This window comes from Hetaerina americana, unplaced genomic scaffold (assembly GCF_022747635.1).
Source record: "Hetaerina americana unplaced genomic scaffold, ioHetAmer1.1.p SCAF_4, whole genome shotgun sequence".
Taxonomy (NCBI): Eukaryota; Metazoa; Arthropoda; class Insecta; order Odonata; family Calopterygidae; genus Hetaerina; species Hetaerina americana.
The window spans coordinates 18,939,038-18,962,174 of NW_027286985.1; the positions used below are offsets into that span (position 1 = coordinate 18,939,038).

The following is a 23,137-nucleotide window of genomic DNA, read 5'->3' on the forward strand; positions in this document are numbered from 1 at the left end:
GGCTTTGACTCAAAGGTAAGTTTCAGACATCAAATTGGTGTTAATGAGAACCCAAAATTTCCAGGCTTTCAACATTTGTATGATGAGATGAAGTACATGTAATACGAATGCAATGCCTTATGTCTTTCATGTAACCATCAATTATTTAAGAATTTTCAAACAAGCTCTATAGGATAAAGACAAAACAAATTATTTTACTATTTTCTGAATGATTTATTTAATTACACAATTTGTCCTGGCTGTCTTCACTACAAATATAATAATCACAATTAAACAGTCACCTCTATTTCCATTCTTTCTAATTCTTTGTATTTAATTCAAGTGGTGAAAAAGCCTAACAACCATTATTTTCTGGTAAATTTCAAATACTAGATGTATGCAATGATTTTCAAAGAATAGAATTGTAAAAAAGACCACATTATATGATTATGGTTATATTATCAGTAACAACATGCAATGAACCTAGTATCTATATTTTATAAACTATGAGATATATTCTTTATTTATATAGGTTTATTTATTCTTCCAATGGCCAGTAGCCACGATCCAATATCTCTTTTAAAGTGTCAACTAACTGCGAGGTGACGCACTCTCCTCCCAGAGTGGAGAACATTTCAAGTTGCCTGTCATCATTAGCTTCCCATAATTGTGTCATTTCATCTCGTGTTTCATCATCAACCAGCATGATGGGAAGAAAAAAGGACATGATAAAATAGCCATATACTGCATGTTTACCGAAGTCTTCCTTTAAGGCTTGTAGACTAAAAATAGTTTCTAAATTTTCAGTTGATTCTGGTTTCTCTTTCTGACGAAGGGACCTTAACGTTTGAATAATAGTAGCATGATAGATTTTGAAAAGTCGATCAAATTCTGCTGCTCTGAATTTGGGTGTCGTACTGAGATAAAAGAAAAATGAAAGGTCAATTGCTGGTGATGCATATCGAACGGTTTGGAAATCAATCAATTTCACATCAACAGTGGCATTTCCATTTTCCAAGCTTTCACAGAAAAGAATATTATTGCGACAGAAATCACCATGGCATAATGTTGCCAATTGATTCTCAGGTTTAAGAAGGCGACTCATCAATGCAAGTGGTTCAGCCGTTATCTTGCGAAATTTATGAACCCGAGCAGAATACTCTGGATTCTTTTCCAGCTCACACATAACACGCTCATTGCACACCTTCAGAGTGGCATCCATGACCTCATTTAATGTTGCTTCCTGAAAATAGAAAAGAAACTCATCAAAAGCTATCTAATTATTTAATAAAATAATTAATCAGACATGCACTAGGGATTCATGAAGGGAATATTTATTAAGAATATAATATATTTTTACCAGTGGGTATGGCATTTTTCACAATCATAGAATGTCATTCTTTCATTGATTGCTATTATTTCTCATTCTGTTTACAATTATTTATCTGGTAATTGCAATAAATCAACATTACCGTCATTTTCTGGCAAATCTTAAAAACTAGATGGATATCATGACCATCAGAGAACATAAAATTTTTAAAAAATACATCATCTGGAAGGCAATTTAATTTTTTTTTACCTATTTCAGTAGAAACTTGATGAGATCTTCAGTGGCCTATTGAAGGAAAACAACATTAGAGGTGATAGATATCTGGGTTAACATTTTACTGGGTCATTCATCTGATGAAATACATAATGTCGCAAGAGCTTCAAGTTCGTTATATCACTACAACATTATAGGTTCCTCCTTGCATAATCCAGTTTTGGAATCATTATTTTATTCATTTATATCAAAAATTACCATTTAAGTATTGCAATCAAATAATTATAGCAGTTATGGCTAGTTAGCTTAACTTAATTTAAAAATAAAATTGTTACTCATTTTGTCTCTCCCTCCATTTACTAGGACCCTAATTTTGTCTTTTATGTCTGTCCCAAAAGTAGGAGTACTTAATTTTTCCCAGTTAAACTGGCAGGTGGTAGTTTCTCTGGCTGGGCTTGAGGGAGAGGAGTCTAAGGGAAGGCTCTAGTGCGGTGGCAGTGTGCTCCCAGCTTTTGCAGTGTGCAGATCATACCTTTGAAAAACCTCTATAATGTGACCTTGTTATGCTCCGTCATGACCTGGCTACAAAACAGCACCACACCATCAAATTTTCAGTGAACTGGGCAAAACCAGGATAGAGACTCATGACATGCTCAAGGCAGCTTATGGTGATTAAGCCATGGGTAGATCAGGTGTTTTTGAGTGGCACAAGTTCTTTCGCGAGGGTAGAAAAGATGTTGAAGATTTGAATGTTCAGGTTTCCCTTCGACCTCTAGGGCTAACAAATATCTTGCATGAGTGACGGCTTTTTTGGACAGGGATCCCAGATTAAGTTTTTGCATGGTTCCTGATGAACTTGGCATCCCTAAAAGTGATGCACATTGGCATGTGAGCGAAAACATGGGTTTGAGAAAGGTGTCTATAATTAAGTGCTGTGAGCGCACTCTGAAAAATGGAGCGAGTAACAGACTACCTGGCCTGGCACAACTTGGCAACTCTGTCTCACCCACCATATAGCTGTTATGTTACCCCACCAGACTTCTTCCTCTTCCCAAATCCAAGCTGAAAGAATGTCACCATGGCTCGGTGAAAGCATAACAACTGGCTGTGATGAGGGAGCTTCACAGCATTTTGGGCGCTGCCTTCCAGAAGGCATATCAGGCAGGGAAAACCTGCTGGCAGTGTTGTGTGGACAGACAAGGGTGTTACTTTAAAGACTTGAAAATGAAAATATCAATACTGGCAATAAACATTTTTTAATTGGTTTGGTCCTATTACTTTTGGGACAAACCATGTATATTAAGACCCTGAGGAATCTATGACAAGTCTGAGTGCCATATCTCAACCATATGTTCTTATATGAGGGGGCTGTAGTTGACTTTTAATTTTTACTGCAACTTAAATTTTATTTGCTTTCCTAACACTTTTCCAAATTGTCACTATACAGAGTAACACATTTCTCCCAGTCTTTCTCAACCTTTCAAAGAACATCATTGTAGAACTCAGCAGGTTGTATTGAAAAATATTGTTCCACCTCTAAAATGACATCATTTGTGTCGCCAAATATCTGTCCCGAAATGGTTTTTTGAGTTGTGGGAATAAGGAAATAGCAACTTGGGGGGCGATATCTGGGGAATAAGGTGGATGAGGCTTCAATTCCTCAACTACAACTCAAAGATGAGTGAACAGGTGCATTGCCAGCAAGAAGACGGATGCCTTTGATGATCACACCATCCAGTTTCATCTTCAGAGTGTCATGCAATTTGTTCACCATTGTGCAGTATTAGGCACCAGTAATGGTCTACCTTTCTCCAGGTAGTCCAATGATGGTCCCGAAAACATTTGGTTCTGGTGTAACTAAGATCAGTCTCATTTGCAACAATTTGGATGGTTGCTCTTTGATTTAATAGATCTAAATTCCATTTTCTTCACTGTGACAGCATCGTCCCAGAGTCTTGGATCTATTGTGAGGGACATGTGGCCAGTTCGAAAATTCCCTTTCCTCCTCACGAATGTACCATATAATGGGCTATCATTTCCATAAACAGCTCTCGTTTCATCATGGACTTGCAGGGCACTGTAAACTTTCAAATGAAGGAACTTGTGAAACTACACACTGTGAAACTACACACTGTGAAACTACACACTGTGAAACTATCTCCTCCATTCTTTGAGTTACTTCTATCTTCAACATCTTCAAAAACAAACTTCAATATCAATGGCTTTGCCATGGAAGGAATGGAAGGGGAAAGTTAATTCACAACATTATGTACATAAGGACTAATAAATTTTTAGAATAAATTTACTCCATATCTCTCAGTCGTTTCTTAGTAATAATTACTGGAAATAATACTGTCATGTAGATAAGTCCAAAAACAGATTTTACTGTTGATAATAATCTTTTAATATGTATTTAAATTGTATTCTGGTGTTTTCTAATGACTTTTTGATGAGTAGGATTTCCGGTCAAAGTTCCTACAACATAATGAAATTAGTGTGTGACAGTTTAGAAGCATTAAAATCAGAGCATTAAATGTACATTTGCATATCCTACTGGCAGGCATGGCACATGGCCCAGTGGGCTGAGTCCCATATTTGCTAGGACTCATACTTGGATGTGGTTTCCTATTGTATTTCTCAATAGACTTTTCAACGTGACATCATGACTCAAATGGTCACCCCCACTGAGCATATATACCACTGCTCCCACCAGCAGAATTCTAGGGGTCATCAGGATGCACAAGCCCTTCCCCTAGGCCAAGTTTGTAGTCCTTGGGGAGGGATCACAAATATTCTCATAGTAAATCAACTTATTTGATTTTCACCAAAATTATTATTTCACTAGCTGGTTTCTACAGAACCTTGTCATCTTCAAATGTTGCCATGTAATTCTAATGTGAAATGGTTTTCCGTAACAACCATGATATATTACCCAAGGAACATTTCTGATTTAATTGTTATCATGGGCAATCTGTGTGTTTTATTTCCAATTTCAACTAAGAGTCCTGTCTTATGGTCATGATATCTTTCAGTATAGCCAATTTTTGAAGAAATCTAGCAAATATTTAGAAAAAATCTGAGGTGAAGATAATACTACTTATGGCCAATATTTTTTTCGTTTTAAAAAATCTATTGTAAGTGCAGGTTAAGTTAACCTTGAGATTGCTGTCTAAAAAATTAACCATGGTTTGAGCATGGTATTAATATTCTAGCATGTCACTTCTGTAACTTTTTGATTTAATCTTTACAACCTGTTAGTGTCCTGTCACTCTTACTATTAGAGTTTAAATCTGGGGCTGTTCTATTTTGAACCAGCAAATTTTGAGAGAAAATCTTGCTACCATTCATTCTTATGCATGAATGCTGCATGCCTTTCTCTTAGTAGTAGGAGTGAGATTTAAATTTTAAGGGAAGATGAAAGGAAAAGCGCCCAGGGAACAATATTAAGTTTTGGGTAACAGTATGCTTCAGAAAGCAATATAAAAGTTGGTGGAGAGTCCGTGAGTGGGAGTGAGACAACTATTGAAACATTGTTGCAACTGTCATATACTGCATAATGTTGGGATGGAGACCAATTAACAGGGATGGTTTGCAGGAAGGGAGGTAGTTGTTAATTTGAGAATTAAGATATTGCGTCAACCTATGTATAATGTAGACCAGAGGTTATTCTGTGGCAGATAAACCACATTACTGATAGTGCAACATAAAAATAGAAGGGATGGAAGGTCGATAAGCACATTGTAAAGATGCAGCATCCGGCCCTATTGGAGAAAGGCAGATGGGTAATCAATAAGTAACAGAGGCATATGCCAGGAAAATTACAGAAATTATTCATACAGCTTATGATGATTGGAAATCCTCAAGAATGGATCTGAGATGTTTGCCAGGAAAGTAGGGGGAGCAGCTGGCAACAGGTTCTTATTAGGGCAAGGTTTGGAAAGGGGTGTTTTAGATAGACCGCTAATTCCTCTATGGCCACCGCATTAGTGTAATTACCATGCATCTCTCCATTAGAAAATATGGAGAGGTGATGCCTAGCAATTACACTAAAGAGGTGGCCATAGAGGAATTTACGGTCATTAAAAATTGAGTGGCAATGGATAAAACTGGAGTACGTGGATAATCGTATATTTTGGATAGAAGAGTGGCATTTATTATGGCAGATGTCGACCACAAGAAAATTTATTGGATGGTGCAGGTACGGGCATGAGAATAGCGTACATATATCTGAAATATATACAAAAATATTTATAAATAGCATATGAATAGATAATGTGATATTTACACAATATATATTTTGAGCGTGCCATATAAACGTACTTATCTGATGCATAAATACTGTATTGCAGACACATACGAGTTTAATACATACATATACGTGTCTAATACATACACATATGTATTAGGAACGAATCTAGGGAGAACACTAATTTTGCGATTACTAATCCCAGTAACGTGTTTTCTTGGGTTAATAGTCCAAGCTTGGCCTTGGAATGCGACGAAATCACCGACATTAATTGTATTCCGTTATTTCTTTAACATATATAAAATGTAAGAGTTGACCTCTCGTGCCTCTAGTCCCGCTCAATCCACGTCGACAACTAATTCCACTTTGATGCAATGTCATCATATCATAGATGGATGGCAAAATTGAAGGTTATCAGTAATATTAAATAAGGTATAACGTAAATTATATTACAGAATAATTGTTAATAAGCAAACTACAAGACCGTCTCGTCGAAAGCGCGGCATTAATAACCAATGGATATAGCATCCGGTAGAGCAGTTTCCGGTAGACTTCGAAAGTTTTTATACGTGATTCGTGTAGATGTTTGGACGACGTGAGCTTAAGTTTGGCCAACAAGCATTGAAGTGGTGTATTTCTGCGTAATTCCAGAAAAATATTCAACCAACGGTATTGCTAATTTGAGGAGTAGCTGTCAAAAGTGATGCCTTAAAACAGAATACCTTATTTGTTATACAAAGTGTATCAGAAGAAATGTTCGTCGTTCCTACCGTCGTCAATACTCTTGAAAGCTAAATGGTATAAGTGATGTTAATTGGTAATGAAAGTTTTAAGGCCGCCTAGGTTAGACAGAAACCTGAGAAGAGATTAGAATTCCAGGCTCGTGGACTATGAACTATGTATTTTCATTTTGAAGGTATTTTATTCATTTCTGTGCATTATTTTCAGTCTAAACAATGCAACTGGACACATTGTATGCAGATGTTCTAGCAATTTTTAATTTTATAACTATCATTCATTCCTTATTAAATATTGCAAATTAAATTTCTGTACCAGACATTATAATGAGTTTTTCACTAGCTATAAATGCACTTCTTATCCCCTGTCCCTAACATATTTTGGTTGTACGTTACTTCCAAGGATGATCGGTTTTTCTGTTATTTAGTACGTCTTTCATTCATCGACCTGAAATTGTTCAACATATCCAAAGCCACCTCAGTTACTCCGACGACTAAAATATACAAATTTAATTTAAACGCATGTGTCCTGTCAATTTCGAGGGACTGTGAGACAATGTTATATTGGAAATGTTCCATGCTTTTTCCTCTCTATTTATTTCCAATCCTCGTTATACCTTTGCGGACCCAATACCAGAGCTCTGCCAATCTTGTCTGTAAGGTAAGAATGTCTTTTATGTCGGTACTTTTCCATCACAGCATGTGATAAACACAAATTGGCGTAACTGGTTATCACTTAAATTTAAGACATCAAATAATTGATAATAATGTCAATTGAAGTATTATTTAAAGCCGGCTGGAAATAAGAGCAATTAAAATTTTTGGGAATAAGTCTTACAACTACATACACACCTGGGCGTTAAAGTATAGAAACATTCGAAAAAGCAAACAAGTTTGTAATTAGCAGGAAATCTTTTAGATAGAATCCTTGATATTGGGCCGATTTAAAAAGGAAGGTAGAAACTTTAGAAATATGACAAACCTTAAAACTTGCAGCTATTCCAGAAAAAGTATTTTCATCCTTCTCACGCCACCTGTATGCTAGAGCGTGAGAGCGAGCGACCGCCTCCAACGCCTTTTCCACATGCTTAACGTCTAAACAGTAACGATCACCAAGATGGAAGTTTTTAGGACGGAGGTCCTCCAATGCCACTACCGCATCATTAACGTCATAGTTAGCATAGTAGCACTTAGCAAAAATGTCACTATTCCATTCGGTAATCCCCGCCTCGGCAATTAACAAATCAAATTCAGGAATTACTTTTGAGTACCATAATATTTCGTTGTGAAACTGCTTCTCGGACTGCAATGTCTCTCTAACCACCTGCTCATCCACAATAAATTTCGTGAATAAGGAATGAACTTCACATTCCTCACAGCCATCCTTCTCAGACTGTAAACGAAGAGTTATGGAATACGTTGTAGATGCAAAGTTGTCTTTCTTCCCTATGATGTGTTCAATGTCGCATCCCAAAAGTCTCGAATTTTTCCATGGCGGATATGTTTCTACAATTTGCTTCGACAGAACTTCCCTAATCCAATCAGCACGGTCTTTGCGATCCATCTCCCACAACGACGGTCGCTATGCTGAGGCGACTGAGGCCAATGCTAGGCTCACGAAGTAGTTATTCAACTCAATTGATACAAGGTCAAATCGGGTTTGCTTTCCATTCACGCTGAGTCACAGATGCTAACAAAGGATCTTATCTAGAAATGAAGCTTCTATGATGAGTTAAACGCTCAGAGGACAAGTGCTGGTTTATGCAATATTTAAACTCGCCAATGGACATATTACGTACTATCTTCATGGAATCTTTACATTCCGAAAATTTACCATCTGAGAAGAAAGGTATACATGTGGACTGACGGTAGAAACGGCATCTCACAGGATTCAACCCCTGCCACAGACGAAATTAGCTTTGTTAAATCTGTACTTCATAGTACTCACTACTCAAGTTTCCGTATGTTAGTTTTTGAGCAATAGCGTAAGTGAATGTTCTTAAGCCAGCTCATCATTTATCAAGTTGGACTGTGATGAAGCGACGTTTGAACACAGTGGTCTCATTTTTTCGCACAGCGATTTGAAACCACTGATTGAACTAATCGAATTGAACTGAATCATTTCGTGAAGGCTGACGAAGAAATTTTATCAACCTGTTCTGAACGTTCAACCATCTATTTTTAACCCTCCTATCCCAGATATCATGCGAACGTTACGAGAATATTCCGGGTGAGTTCGCGCGGTTTACTGATTGTATCCGAGTGCTCCGCGAACCGCAAAAGAATGCTCAGAGGGCACACGGCGAGCATACTGATAAAATTTTCAAGGTTTCTGTCCAACAAGTTTGAACGGATTCAACAGTACTTCTGGCGCCAAAACGTCAGGAGTTGAACGAAATTGTTTTTATATATGGTATTTATTCACACATAAAAGGACATTCCCAACCCCGTGGAAAAAGGCAATGACGAGACGGAAGGGCTTGTGGGGTTTGACCCCTAAGCCTGTGCTGGTGCGAGCTATGGTACTTGGTGGGGTATTCCATGCCAGTTAGGCCGTGGGGAATGAGGCAGACGAAAAGTAGACCACACAGCATCTGTTCCTTACATTATTAAGGAAGGCAACAAAAAACCACCTCAATTAATTTCCCCATGAAACATTCATGGGTATAGAACTATTTATGAGTCCTGGAAACTACGAGACGCGGCACGTGTGCAGTGCCTGGAAGTGAGGGAGGCAAGGCTAGTGCAATCATATTACGAAATCGATAGAAATATTGCAATAGAAGAACCATTTAGAATAGGGACTAAGAACATTTGGACGACAGAGGGAGAGAGGAAATATAAATATTTTAGGTCTGTGCAAGGTAAGATGGAAGGATAGTGCTGATTACTGGAGCGATAATTGTAGAGTACCGTGCAAGGGAAGGGAAGAGAGCAGAGGATGGATACCACCAAGAAATCACATGGAGGAAGAAGTCAATAGTGCGTATGATCAGTTAGAGGGCATAATCAATGGTATTCCGGGAGGGAAAAGTTTGATAGAGATCGGGGATTTGAATGCGATGGTAGGCAAAGGAAGAGAAGAGATGGTAGTGAGGTTGAGGACTATGATTTAAGAATGAGAAATGACCATGGGAGAAGGCAATCGAATTTTGTGAGTGACAGGAGTTAATCATAACGAGCACTTGGTGTAGACATCTCAAAAGACATAGGTATACATGGAAAATGCCCAGGGATTCAGAGTGATATCAGTTAGACTATAATATGATTATGCAGAAATTTAGGAAAAGCATGATAAATTTGCACAGTTTCACAGGAACAAATGCAGATTCAGTTCTCAATTTAGTACTAACTAAGAGTAACATCAGATTCAAGATGACAAAAGAGGGTAGACAGTTGAGGAAATTGATTTTAGAGACATGAAATGGGATAATAAGAAAGGGGTATCAGTAGGCTCTCGATGAAATAATAAATGAGGACAGGAATTTGTATACAATAGACAAATATGGGAGAATAAAGAAAGGGGATATTGAAAGCTGAAAATAAAACTATAGGAACTGTGAACAGGAAAAGGTCAAGGAAACAATTAATCACAGATGTTATGATCAAAATCATACATGGGAGAATGTGTTTATAGAGCTAGGTTGGAGGAAATACAAAGAGTTGAGTAATGGACTGAGGTGGGAAACTACTATGGCAAAAGAAGCATAACAGAACACAGTGTAAGGGTTTGAAAAGTTTACAAAAGAAAGGTAAGATTGGTATGCTATACAGGAAGGTGTTAGTATTGGCAGGAAGTAATAAGGGAAACTGTATAAACAGTATTGAATATTGTTAATTGAACCAGGACATATTCAATATATAGGGAAAGAATGCATAGATGAACTAAATTTTAATGATACGAGGCTAGCAAGCTGTCACATAGAAAGATGTTTAGTATAGGATAACTTAGGTCCAAGCATACTTGATTATGAGAGGTTTTGGAGAAGAGAAATCAAATATTACCATGGGGATAGATAAAATTTCTGTGAAACTACTAAAAGTGTAGCAAAATGTGGGAGTAAGAATTTTAATGGACTTTGTAGCCATTAATGAAAAAGAATTATGTTCAGAAGATTTTGTAAGATCAGTATTAGTTCCAATTCCAAAAAAGGGAAAGCCAGCTATACGTGAGGACTGTAGGACAATAATTTTCATTTTACATGCAGTGAAGTTCATTTCACTTGCAGTTAAGTTGGTACTTAGAATCAATATAAAGATGGAGAGGCGGGGAAATGATTACTTGCAGGATAATAAGTTTGGCTTCAGAAAGTGGAAATGCAGGTGCAATACCATAGCAGTCATAAGATGACTAATAGAAAGGAACAGAAGACAATCATAAGTATTAGGTAATCTACCAGTTAAGGTAAATTTGGGATGGACACAAGTACCAAATAAATATTTTGTTTCTCCTAACAAAACATATATGGGATGGGATGAATCAATATAAATAAAACAAAGGTTATGGGGTTTTCCAGAAAGAGAAAGTATAAGGTTAACATTAAAATAGGAGGGCCAAAACTAGATCAGGTGGAGCAGTTTATGCATCTTGGAAGTGTTTTGAAATTGGTGAAAATGGTGAACGTAAGAGACGTAAGGAGAAGATTTGCAGTAAGAAACAAGGCTTTTACAAGAAGTAGGGAGTTGATGACAGGGATGAGTAAGGATATTAGGAAAAGGCTCGTGAAAACTTTGATATGCAGCATGGTAGTAATTTACAGCACACAAACGTCGCTGAAGCAGTCTGATAGACATAAACGGAAGGCTTTTGAAATGCAGATGTGGAGAAGGTGAAATGGACCAAAAAGGAAACAAAAAATGAGAAACGTCTAGGTATGTTGGGTGAGAAAGTATATTGATCCGCAGTGGGATGTTGAAAATGGTGATAGAGAGGAGAATGTTAGGCAAACGAGGAAGGGGCAGAAGTAGGATAGGAATGTTGGATGGAATGAAAAGAGGAAGGAAATACAATCATTGTGTGCCATGAACAAAAGTCAATGGGGAGTTTATAAAATTAGCTAGGTTTGCTGATAATCAAGTCAGTATATTGCATATATATCAGTCAATCAAGAAGTTGCTAGCATTGTTGAGTGCATCAGAAAGCCACTGTGACTAGTATAGGAAGGGAATCATTGTAGGCAAAACAAAGGTTATGTGGCTTACTAGAGGAAAATTAAGTTAAACCTCAAAATGAGAGTTCATAACCTAGAGCAGCTTGAACAGTTTGCATATATCTTGAATATGTTTTCGGCCAAAATGGTCACAGTAAGAGGGCTATGTGAACTACATTAGGTGAGGAAGCTTTTGCAAGGAGGAGGGGATGGATGGCAGGGATGTTGACTAAGGCTGTTTAGAAAAGAATTGTTAAAACTTTGATACATAGTATAGATTTATATGGAGCAGACACATGGTCATTTATGCAAAATGATAGGGGAATATTGGAGGCTTTTGAAATGTGGGGGTGGTGAGTGATGAAAAAGGTGAAATGGACTGAAAGGAAAAAAAACAAGGAATAACTAGGAATGCTTGGGGAGGAGATATTTTCCTCCCCAAGTATAATAAATAAATAAATAAAGGAGATAAAGAGAATCGGGGATAATTGGGAAAAATTCATAGGGGGCAGAGAAAGTGAATACGGAGCATTTTGATTGACGATTTGATGTGAATATTTATGGAAATGATATGGGAAAATATCTTAAAAGGCTAAATTGCAAGATACTGTATCTTCCCACGCGACCAATCATGTGTAAGACTGAATTGACTTACTGGATGCTAGCATGTAGAGTTTCAGAAAACTTGAAAGTTCTGCTTTCTGTGTGTGTGTGTGTGCATGTACAAGATGTATTTGATTCTGCAGAAGAATGAAGATCAGTTCTTCATAAGATTGCATATTTTTATTCTACTGGAGTAAGTTAACAACATAGAAATTCCTTCTTAAAATTTTTTATACTTATTCCAGGTAATCTTTTGATCTATTAGTATTTTCCATGTTAATATTATTCCAATGACACCCATAGTAAGTGTCTCTTAGGATTTCCTCTATAAAATGCTGAATTCCAATGCCTGACAATGTCATCAATTCTCATATTTCAAGCATATTCAAAATTCCCAACCTTCAGTATTATTTTAAAAGAAAGGAATAAGTGTTTAATGGTTAATCACATTAATGACTATGATGATACTTAAGTCCCTCATGAATAGTATTGACTTTGGGAAGCAGTGATTGGTATTAAAGGAATAAAAAGGCATAGGCAAATTTATATCACCATTTGACTATTTTGGTGCGATCCGCTTCAATGTTCAATGTACATATTTACTCCTGTTGCATTTAAAGGTACGGCCTGCATCACTGTTCATGGAGGGCAATTTGGTTATCGCAGTAAATAGTTTGATAATATCTCTGTAACTAGCGAAAGACCTATCATTAAATTTTTTGGACCACTGGCACATGTGATATTTATGCTCCTTACTTTCATAGTGTATAATTCAAAAATATATTGTTCCATTTATTCATCTGATTTCTCAGATCACCCAGAGGAAAATTCTTTTTCAAAGGTATGCACATATATCGAAACAATCTTGCTAAATGCTCAGTTACCTCTGTGTGTTTGTACATTACAAAAGAAGTATTTAGCATGCCATTTTTATGACATTGGCATTTTCTGTATCAATACTGAAGAAATATTGCCGCCCAAAAATGGCTCTAGCTGGATATATTATTGATTAGTTAATTGGGATTGGCCCTGGTAAAACAATATTTCCAGGATTTTTGATAATTAGAATATTATTAAGTGAGCATGTCAAGATAATATTCCATTTTTCCTGTACATACATAGTACACGTGCTAGCAAACTGTGTAGTGTAAAGCTTTACTTGTTTAGATACTTCCAAATGGTTTTGATTTTTAGTCCAGGCTATGTCATTAGACCAAGATGCATGATTAACAGGTAATAACTATATGGAAAAGAAATTTTGCCCCTTATTTTCACTATGCACCCTGTAGACCTGGTAAATTGTGAGTTCTATGCTCAATAGTAAACTAACCAGCTAAAATTGGCTTAAGCTTTATGGATCAAAATACGTATTTTTATGTAGATAATATTCGTGTAAATATTACGTATAGATGAAGGTGACTAACGTGTTTCATTTGAGTACACATTTGTACAAAAATTAATGACGCCAGTCAATCTTCAAATGAGATACAGTTGTTCATTTCGTGACGGTAACAGCTTCTCCAAGTTCGAGACTAACTGTTTGAATATTGACATTATTTGGTATGATATTCTCAGTCTAAGATATCTTTTAGTGCAAAATTCAAGCGAGAACGTTATCTAGATCATAAAAATAAAATAGAATCCATGATAATAAAATGATTTCTGTTGTTACGCAGATAAAAATCTTTTCAGTAAAAAAATTGGAATATTTTTCAATTTTGATTTATTTTTTCTTCGAAATTTCATTTATCCATATTAGGCCGTTTGAAGAAAATCCCCTAACATTATTTAAATAACTGTAGTGTGATTTCGTGCCTATAGTGACCCTGTCTCTAATTGGCTACGGCAATGCGAATTGCATTTAATAATTACGCTGCTGAGACTCAGTTGTTTGGGCTTGACCTCTAGGTGGTAAAATTTATTCTAGTAAGTTATGGAAAAACTCAATCGCCTTGAAAATATAAATCCAAAACTCTTTAGAAAGTGCGATGAAAGAGTGCTATCATCAGAGGAGCAAGATGAAAGCGTATCAGATGAATTTGATAGCAGAGAAATATTTGGTAACTATATCGGCAGACGAGGACTTGTATTACCATGAGAGCGTGCTCAAGTGGTTTCAAGCATTCTTCCTTGAAGGAACGTCGTGCATAGCTTATATATTTATAAATACTTTTGTTTTTTATTAGATTTAATCAAGAGTATTAATGATCCTGAGCATCCTCTTTCCCTGGAAGAATTAAATGTACTGGAGATTGATAACATTCAGGTATGCCGCAAGTTCTGGCAACTAGCTTCCCACCTTTGATTTAATCCCCCCGTATCTCTTGCCTTCCATCCGTGTATGCGTTAAAACGACCGTGATGATTAAAAAGCCTAGGAAAGAAATGATTTTGAGGAAAACACAGTTGATTACAAAAACCCTAGTTGATTTTGTCTCTTGGAATACTAATAACTCAATCGTGCATCATGATACAGGCTGTACTTGTGTCGTAAATATTAATATGCGTCCTTGTTCTTCGACCGAAAATCGTGATATTAAAGCCGTCTCTTCTCATTAACAACCATTGATTATTTTACGACTTCAGTAGCTGTCGAAAGTAGTATTTTAGGCTGATGACCATGTTTGTTAGTGACTAAGTTTTTTAGCTGGCCATGGTTTTTATGCCAGCTATTTTGGGCAACTTCCACATTTTCGGCATTTATTAATATTTTTTGTTAATATTTATCCAACTAAGGATATCTAATTCCAAATCTGAGTCTTCATCATAATATAAAATTTTCTCCATCATATAGTATCATAATCTATTTGGAACCGTGTAATTCCCCCTTGCCAGTTGATGCGCGCGCGTATTTTACATCTACTCATTTACTTGATCACCTGATAATTTAAAGACTTCACATATGATGCCAGTTGTTCATTCTTATATTATGAAATACTTATGTTATATATATATATATATACATATATATATGTACTCTCGTTTTGTTCATCGCCTTCTCCGAATCCTTGAAACAAACGAAAGTGTACATGTTCTCTCTGTTAATGCTCTATGTCTACTTCATTAAGTGGGCATTATTTCTGTTATCCAATATTTTATAGTGGTTTGTAATGCCGTTATGTATGCGGCATGCGAAATGAAAATAATAATAATACTTTATATATTTTGATAAATGGTACAACCATATTAAATTCCATCCACAGAAATATTACTTGATATGTAGAAATACGTTCTTAAATGTGATGAAGATATTACTGGTATCTTCAAATGCATCTGCCAATTTTGTAATGGAAAGTAAATTGACCTGAAGGGCATCTTCCCCATATATTTTATGAGAATCTATCATATGTTATGCAGCCCTGGGCATTTTTCTTCTCTTTCCATTGATCACTTACACTATTTCATCCATCCGATTTGCCTCATTGTCCTTTATTTTCAATAGTGATTGTTCTAATTCACTAATTAGTATTTCTATATGCAAGCTCTTCTCATGTATGATATTGCATATATGTGGGGATGAAGGGCAATAGAAATATAATGTATGATTTAAACCATGGGCAGCCATAGTCATTCATTTAGTGGTTCAGTATTTCTGAAAGAGTACAATTTGCAACCAGTGGCATTTGCTCATGCATAGTTGTTTAATTTTAAAGTTAGAGATTATTAATGAAAGGCAATTGAGGGGATGACCTTTTTTCACTAGGAAATATTTCTGATGTAAAATGTAAATCAGGTTACAGTAAACAATAGGGATCTCATTTGCTGTAATATTTTTATGCAACCAATATGGCGATATTCAGAAAAGCAGTCCACAAAGAGTGTGATTTGAGCAGACAATTTTTTCTGCTAAAGAAACATCTCTCAATGAAAATGTCATGATGGTCTGGGCTAACTCAGCATTACTCCAGTCTATAATTGTATATGTTCATTGCTTTAGTTTTATAGTTGTTCCATATTCGTAGCAACAAAATCACCAGACCTGGTACAATCCCATAATAAAATGACTTCCAATGATTATTATAAAGCACAATTATATTTGCAGTTATCCAAGGTCATTTAAATTTACTGCCTAGGTTGAATGCATTGCATCATTTTTAATTATGTATTGTACCAGCTTGGTTTCATATTGATATATGAAGAGGGGGAGGAGAGAGGTAGAAGGAGCAAATATGAAAGTTTTTAGGAGTGGATCAAGAGGACAGGGGTGTGTGGGAGTACCAGTCAGGAAATTCATTTTAAAAAACCAATCATCGAGAGTTAATGGGGAGGAAACAGTAAAGGGCATGGGTATAGCCTGGGAGAGGTAGAGGGTGACTATATATCCCCTTAACTTAAAAACATAAGAATTGTGACTTAAAGTGTATATAGGATATTAACAATAGGGCCTCAATTTATTTTAGAACTTTCTGTTGTAGAAAGTAAGGTTACAATTATGATGTTCCACAAAATCTATTTATATTGTGGAAGATGTCTAGATAAGAAAAGAGCATTATTTCCGTTGGAAATGATGTAACTCAGGCATGACGAGCATTTTGATACATTTTACTGGTAAATTGATAAAGAATAACTAATTTTTGCTTTAGACTAGTTCAAATAGTGTTCCACCCTTCTATCTACCTCCACATTCCTATAAGATCTTCCTTCCCAATATCTTCTCTCACCTCCATTCCTCTCCCTCCTTCCTTGTAGTACCATACCTCCATTTTCCCCTTGTACATATAAGTCATTTCGATGCCTACGTGATAACCTATCTTTAGTTTTTCATAAGGACCACATGTAAATGCCATCTATTTGCCTAATGTCTCAAAGAAATCAGGCATCAATTTATTGAATAAGATTGAAGTATCTTATCAACTCATGTAGGTAGCAAGATGATTGCTTTTAATTGAAAGTAAATTAAAGGGATTTTTAATGCAGTCTGTTGGGGTTCTAGATTCTCGCCTGGATTTTCTAAGGTCCTAAGAATAAGCTTTTCAAAATATCTCAAGTTCTAGGTTTTTCTTGAACACTGTATATACATAAGTACTGTAGGAAAAAATATCAATTACTCAATCCTTCTTGGTGTATTTTATGCCTAAAATTACAGAGGCAGTTATTAAATTTAACTTCGAAGAGTAAATGAGACATAATACATTTAGGTAATCCTGTATAAATCCAAATGACCCTATAAACCTTTGAGAAATTCTAAAGCGTAAATTACTTGCAATTTTCATCCATAGGCTTCCATTTTCATACTTTCCATCCATAGGTCCTTGGATAAATAGTGTCATTTTGGAGGAGGTAAGACTGGTTGTATAAATCCCTGCTTATATCTACATAAATATATGACAAAAAGTAATTACTCTAAATATGCATAGGTATTCAAGGAATACAAATTGGGTTGTGTGTGTGGTGCTAGTACAGGAGCCTGGTTACATCAACCTCTACTTAATAGTCATTAAATGTTAAAAGCTATATCCATATTTATGACTCACTTTCATGAAAACCTACTTAATATTGTACCACTAATATTGAAAATGCAACTAAAAATAATTAGGGAGTTTAACTGAAATGATTACTAACTCTTGGCTAGTTGTTCTGAATTCTCAGTAAGGCTGTGTGCAAGGCTAGCACAGTGTCCGCTATGTGTGTAGTAATATTAATTTATTTATTAAAACCCAATAAAGAATCCTTATAAATAAAACAGACCTACATCAATATGGAAATCAAATGGAGTTGCCTGTTACTGCCAAAAGGTGCTTCTTTAAACACTTATGTTAGAATGCATGAAGAAAGAATCAAAGACCTAGTTTTTACAAGAAAAAATTTATTGGGTCTTAGTCAGCTCTCCACAGCATGGCTTTGAGTGGTAGCAGTAGTTTCTCAGGGAGACGACCGACAGCTGAGGTCATTTGCGCTATTGGAGTTGGACTGGAAAGGATGAAGGGTGGAAAGAAACGGCATTGGCATTAGCCAACTCTCAATGTAAGATGCCAAGGGGTCCATGGTTTAGCATCCCATCCGACCAGTGGTGTACTAAATCAAAGCACCGCAAGTAGGAACTGGGATACTTCTGAAAAATATCTGCCACCTCTGGGATTCGAACCTGGGCCCTCGGGGCAGGGAGCCAGTATGTTAGCCACCACACCATACCGACCCTTTCAAGCTTTGGCCATACCCTCAACACCCATAGTACTTGATGGAGAAAGAGCCACCATAAAAAAATGGCTGTGGCTAATGGTTACATAGAACAGAAGGTAGAGAAATTACTGACAAAAAAGAATAAAAATAGCACTTATAAAAATTAATACCTCTCACCCCAACTCCCAAGTGTTGGCAATGCTTGAAAAAAAGCCTCCATCAGCATTAAAAACCTCCTCAAAGACTTAAATATAAAACCAGCATTTTAAAACAAAATCTAAAAAGCCTATTACCATCAGCGGAAGTTCCTGTGGAGATACTTCAGCAGAGTAGAGTTTACCGCCTACAATGTGGGGATTGTGAGGTGTGAGATTGGGCGTATGGGTAGAAGTCTTCCGCAATGAGCAGAGCAACATCGCTGGGATTTTAACAAAGGAACGGGAATGTCACAATCCTCAGCGAGGGCCATCATGTGGACTTCATGCCAAAAATGATTTACAAGGAGAGGAAGGGGACATGGATGGATATCCAAGAACAATTAGCCATTCTGACCATTGTGTGAAGAAAGGAATACATCACCAACGACCACCTTTTCCCTCTCCAGTCCTCCCTCCTAGACATTCCACAATTACTACCCAAGAATAACTAATGATCCCCACCCTCCCCGACTGACCACCATACACCAACCCCTGGCCCCATCCTGGTCACCCTCTCTCCACTCACATCAGACCTACCCCGGTTTCCTCCCTTCCCCTCCTAACCAACCTGACCCCCACCTATTGGAAATATTTATGAGTGCATGGTTTTTGTTGCCAGTCAATATGATGCTACAATGTAGCGAAACTAGTCAAACCAATAAATTCTTTCCTGTGGAAACAGTCTTTGATTCTTTCTTTGTGCATTACAAATGGGTTTCCACAAAGTATCGGCGTCCACCATCTCTCAAAACGTTTTGTTTTAGAAAGCCTGAATAGGTAGTGTGATAGCCCTACGGGCAGATTAGGTGGATACTAACTGGAGTGCCTAGGTTCAACTCTGGGTGCTGCATATAGACATTCCCAGCTAAACCTGAGCAATGTGGTTTCCTGAACTTCCTAAGAAATCACAGGTGCCACATGGGATGGACATGCCTCCCTTCCTAGATGTGTGAATTTTACATGTCATAGAGAAAAGTACTAGGTAAGCTTGAATGACTGTTATTTGAAGCCATGATAGAAGTATTATTTTTAAAATGTGTGCATATAGCATGCAAGGTATATGAACTCTCACACATCACAGCAGGGAAGACACTAGCAGATGAAGAAGGTTTGAGGAAGTTGTTTTTCAAGATCACCTTTTAGTGCTGTTCTTAAGTACCTATAATCTGACCAACTTTCCTCATTTTGGGAATTTCAGTTTGAAAACTTCTGTAAAGCACCTTCGCTGTATACTAGTATGTCCTATGAATTTTTTAGAAATAGCTGCTATATCATTACTCATTACAGCCAAGAGTCTAGCTTTGTTGATTTCATAAATTATTTCTTATCTCCATGCTTATATAAAAGTCTAGCAGATAATTCTGAATTAATTATTTGCTGTTCAAAATAAATTCTAATGAAATATTTTATGAACTGCCATACTATTTTTGTTTAAGCACGAGGGACATTTCAGTTTACATCTAGCTTACCAGCAAATTCAAGCAGTCCATGAAAAACAAATGAAAGAATTTAGACTTGTTACAGCCTCTTCATTTATCAAAAAACTAAATGCAACCAGTTATTTTGTTTCCAAATGTTGTCCTACCTCCTTGTTATGCTAATTGACACTAATTATTAATCATTATGCTATATTCACACTGTCGAGCATTGCTAAGCTTAATGAATTCTTAATAAGCTAAGCATTTAATCTTTTAATATCCAAGACAAGTGCCTTTGTCTTTTTCACTATTAACACTTGACTCAAGCATCATCACAAAAAAGTAGGCATGGAAAGGAAAACAATTGTTTTTGTATTGCACCTACACAGCTAGTGATGGTGAATGTACAGGCCTAAGAAAACTTTTTGCTATTTTTTGTGTTATACTAGATAAAATTCAACCAGATGTAAATTATATAGAGATTGTCCTGTGCTTTTAATTTAACGTCTTTCTTGCCACAGTGTATTGCCAAATGTTTTTTCAACCCATATTCCATGGCATTCTCAATTTAGGTTATCGCTAGTTCACTACTGCCAATTGTAATCTTCAGTTTGGCTAGCAGGACTGCCCGAGTTCATAATTCATATAATCTACAAATTCCATTATCAGCATATTTTACTTTTCTTCTGCTTATCTTCACCTTCTACCTCTAAAATTCCATAGTCTTTTCAGCCCAGCTCAGCTGAAATCATAATACTCTTTGGTGCTGCGAAACAGTGCGATTTCTTTTTTAACATTCATTCTACTCCGCCAGCTTCCTTCCTTGCCCCTCTTTAACAAACTCCATTGGAACAGAAGCTGACAGCTCCATTGTCTACGTGAGCCTCAGGTTGTTGTGGCTTGATATGGTGCCATTTTTTTACCAATGGCACTGGGTATATAGCACATTTAGCATGTGAGAATGTTTAATGCTTTCTGCATCTGATTGGAAATTATATTTTGCCCAACGAGAGGTATTTCTAATGGGAAAAAAGGAATTGGTTGTAGTTCTTTGGATGAGCACCATTGTGTCAATGCCTGGGTAGTCTAATTCTTGGACAGGTGCGACAGGAAACTTTATTGGCAACATATTAAAGGGTCAACAGAAAATGTTAAACTAATTTCATGAAAATTGTTTGGCTGACATATACATGTAGCTTGAATGGTCAACAGAAAATGTTAAACTAATTTCATGAAAATTGTTTGGCTGACATATACATGTAGCTTGAATGGTAAGAGAACTTGAAATGCAACACTTAAGCTTGTGGTCGACTTCTTCCACTGAAATTTCATGTATCACCTTGCATGTAATCATCATTGTAAGTAAAAATGCTGTGACACCTTGAGTTTGAGTAATTTTTTTACTCGCAGACCAATTCTATATTAATCAATGCAACCAATACCTCTTTTTTCATCATGGCCACCAGTTCGCGTGTTTATTGGATAGACATTGTGCATTTAAATACTCCTCCATTATATTAATTAGAATAGAATTATTAACTACAATCTGCAACAGGAGAACTGAGCCTATCTTATGATTGATTCAGTTCTCCCAATACTGAAATCCATCAGCTAGAATTGGGTGATGCACAAGTGATAAAATTTAAATGGAAGAACAGAATGTGACTGATGGTAGCTCCTCAAAGATTTTAAGAAGACAGCCGATGACAATTGTTAAAAAGCTTAGTAAGTTATGGAACCACAATGAATTTTAGGTAATGAAGATATGTATTAGCAGAATAAGTATCTTTGTTATAAGAATTTGGCTGGATGGAATATCTTATGACTCCACTTCCTCATGAAGATGCTAGCTACAGAGTGAGAGAAACATTTAACCACCACTCTTTGGAGTACTCGTACCACAATAGCCTCGAACAAATCCAAAAGTGTAATATCAACAAATTTTCATGTTGCCTTCTCTGGTTTACAAGTGTTGAACTCTTACATCATCCTTCTCTAAATTTGTGTTCACAGTTCCACATTGTCATTCTTTCTTGTTCACTAGTGCTACTAATGGCTTGTCATTTTTGCATTTAATACTTAAGTACTTTTAATACTGTAGTTTTCTCAACCAATATATCATTATACCTATCCTCCTACCGACTATATAACCTTTTTCTTTGCTTAATGTGATATGAATATCCTGTATTCCACTTATTCATCTTCTCTCCTATTTTACCGCGTTGAAATTCACCACTACTTAACAAAATTACAATGAAAATCATCATCTACCCAGAACCTTCTGACAATGGATGCAAATCACATTTCAAGTTTCGGAAATGTTAACTATTTGACTTGGCACATAAATGCATTTTTTCTGATTAAATTTATAACTAAAAAAACAACATATCAACCCAAGTGGTGGTTTGATAGGGTAGGGTATAGCTCACCAAGCCCAATGGCACGTGAAATTTGCACATCAAGGGGTGCCGGTTCCTTTCCCTGTGCTACTTATGGTTGATTAAAAATTAAAAATCATAAGCTGAGGGTGCCGAGAGCTATTCCTGAGAATCAAACTCGGGTCTGGTCAGTAGTCCAATTCTCTACCTGCTGGACTACCACATAAAATTGTGAAGGAGGGAATGCCAGTAGTAATATTGTAATCTGGACTACTATTAATTTGTTCCATTGCAAATCCAGAGGAGATGAGAAGCTGATTTTTTTTCTTTCATGGGATTTTCCTTTAAATTCTTTCTATGGGGCAAGACATAACCTCTTCAAAATCATCTAGGTAAAAATGGAAAAATTATTCTGAGTGTGTCTATATTTTGACTATTTTCATTTCAGGTGGACAATATAAACAATGAAGTCAACGTGTGTTTTACTCCAACCATTCCTCATTGCAGCATGGCAACTTTAATTGGACTTTCAATTCAAGTCCAGCTGCTGAGAGCCCTTCCATCAAGATTCAAAGTGTCTGTACAGGTGACACCCGGTTCTCATGCTTCAGAGAATGCTGTAAATAAGCAGTTAGCTGATAAAGAGAGAGTTGCTGCAGCCCTAGAAAATTCTTACCTTTTGGAAGTAATAAACCAGTGTTTAACAATGAACCATGGTGGTTAGATAAATTATGTTCTTATAAAATAAATCAATGAAAATTGTGTTC

At 36.4% G+C, this 23,137-nt stretch overlaps 2 protein-coding genes across 2 annotated transcripts; one reads left to right on the top strand and one right to left on the bottom strand.

Moving 5' to 3' along the window:
- Window positions 1-209: 209 nt before the first annotated feature.
- Window positions 210-8,362, bottom strand: LOC139691893 (uncharacterized). Its single transcript, XM_071589826.1, has 2 exons — window positions 7,488-8,362; window positions 210-1,222 (listed from the first exon to the last, which is right to left on the bottom strand). The coding sequence occupies exons 1-2, from the start codon at window positions 8,067-8,069 to the stop codon at window positions 518-520; spliced, it is 1,287 nt and encodes a 428-aa protein (XP_071445927.1). The 5' UTR covers window positions 8,070-8,362; the 3' UTR covers window positions 210-517.
- A 5,784-nt stretch (window positions 8,363-14,146) lies between these two features.
- On the top strand, window positions 14,147-23,129 carry galla-2 (MIP18 family protein galla-2). The gene is made up of 3 exons (XM_071590902.1): window positions 14,147-14,318; window positions 14,445-14,524; window positions 22,819-23,129. Exons 1-3 carry the CDS (start codon window positions 14,192-14,194, stop codon window positions 23,092-23,094), a joined length of 483 nt encoding a protein of 160 aa, XP_071447003.1. The 5' UTR covers window positions 14,147-14,191; the 3' UTR covers window positions 23,095-23,129.
- The last annotated feature ends 8 nt before the right edge of the window (window positions 23,130-23,137 follow it).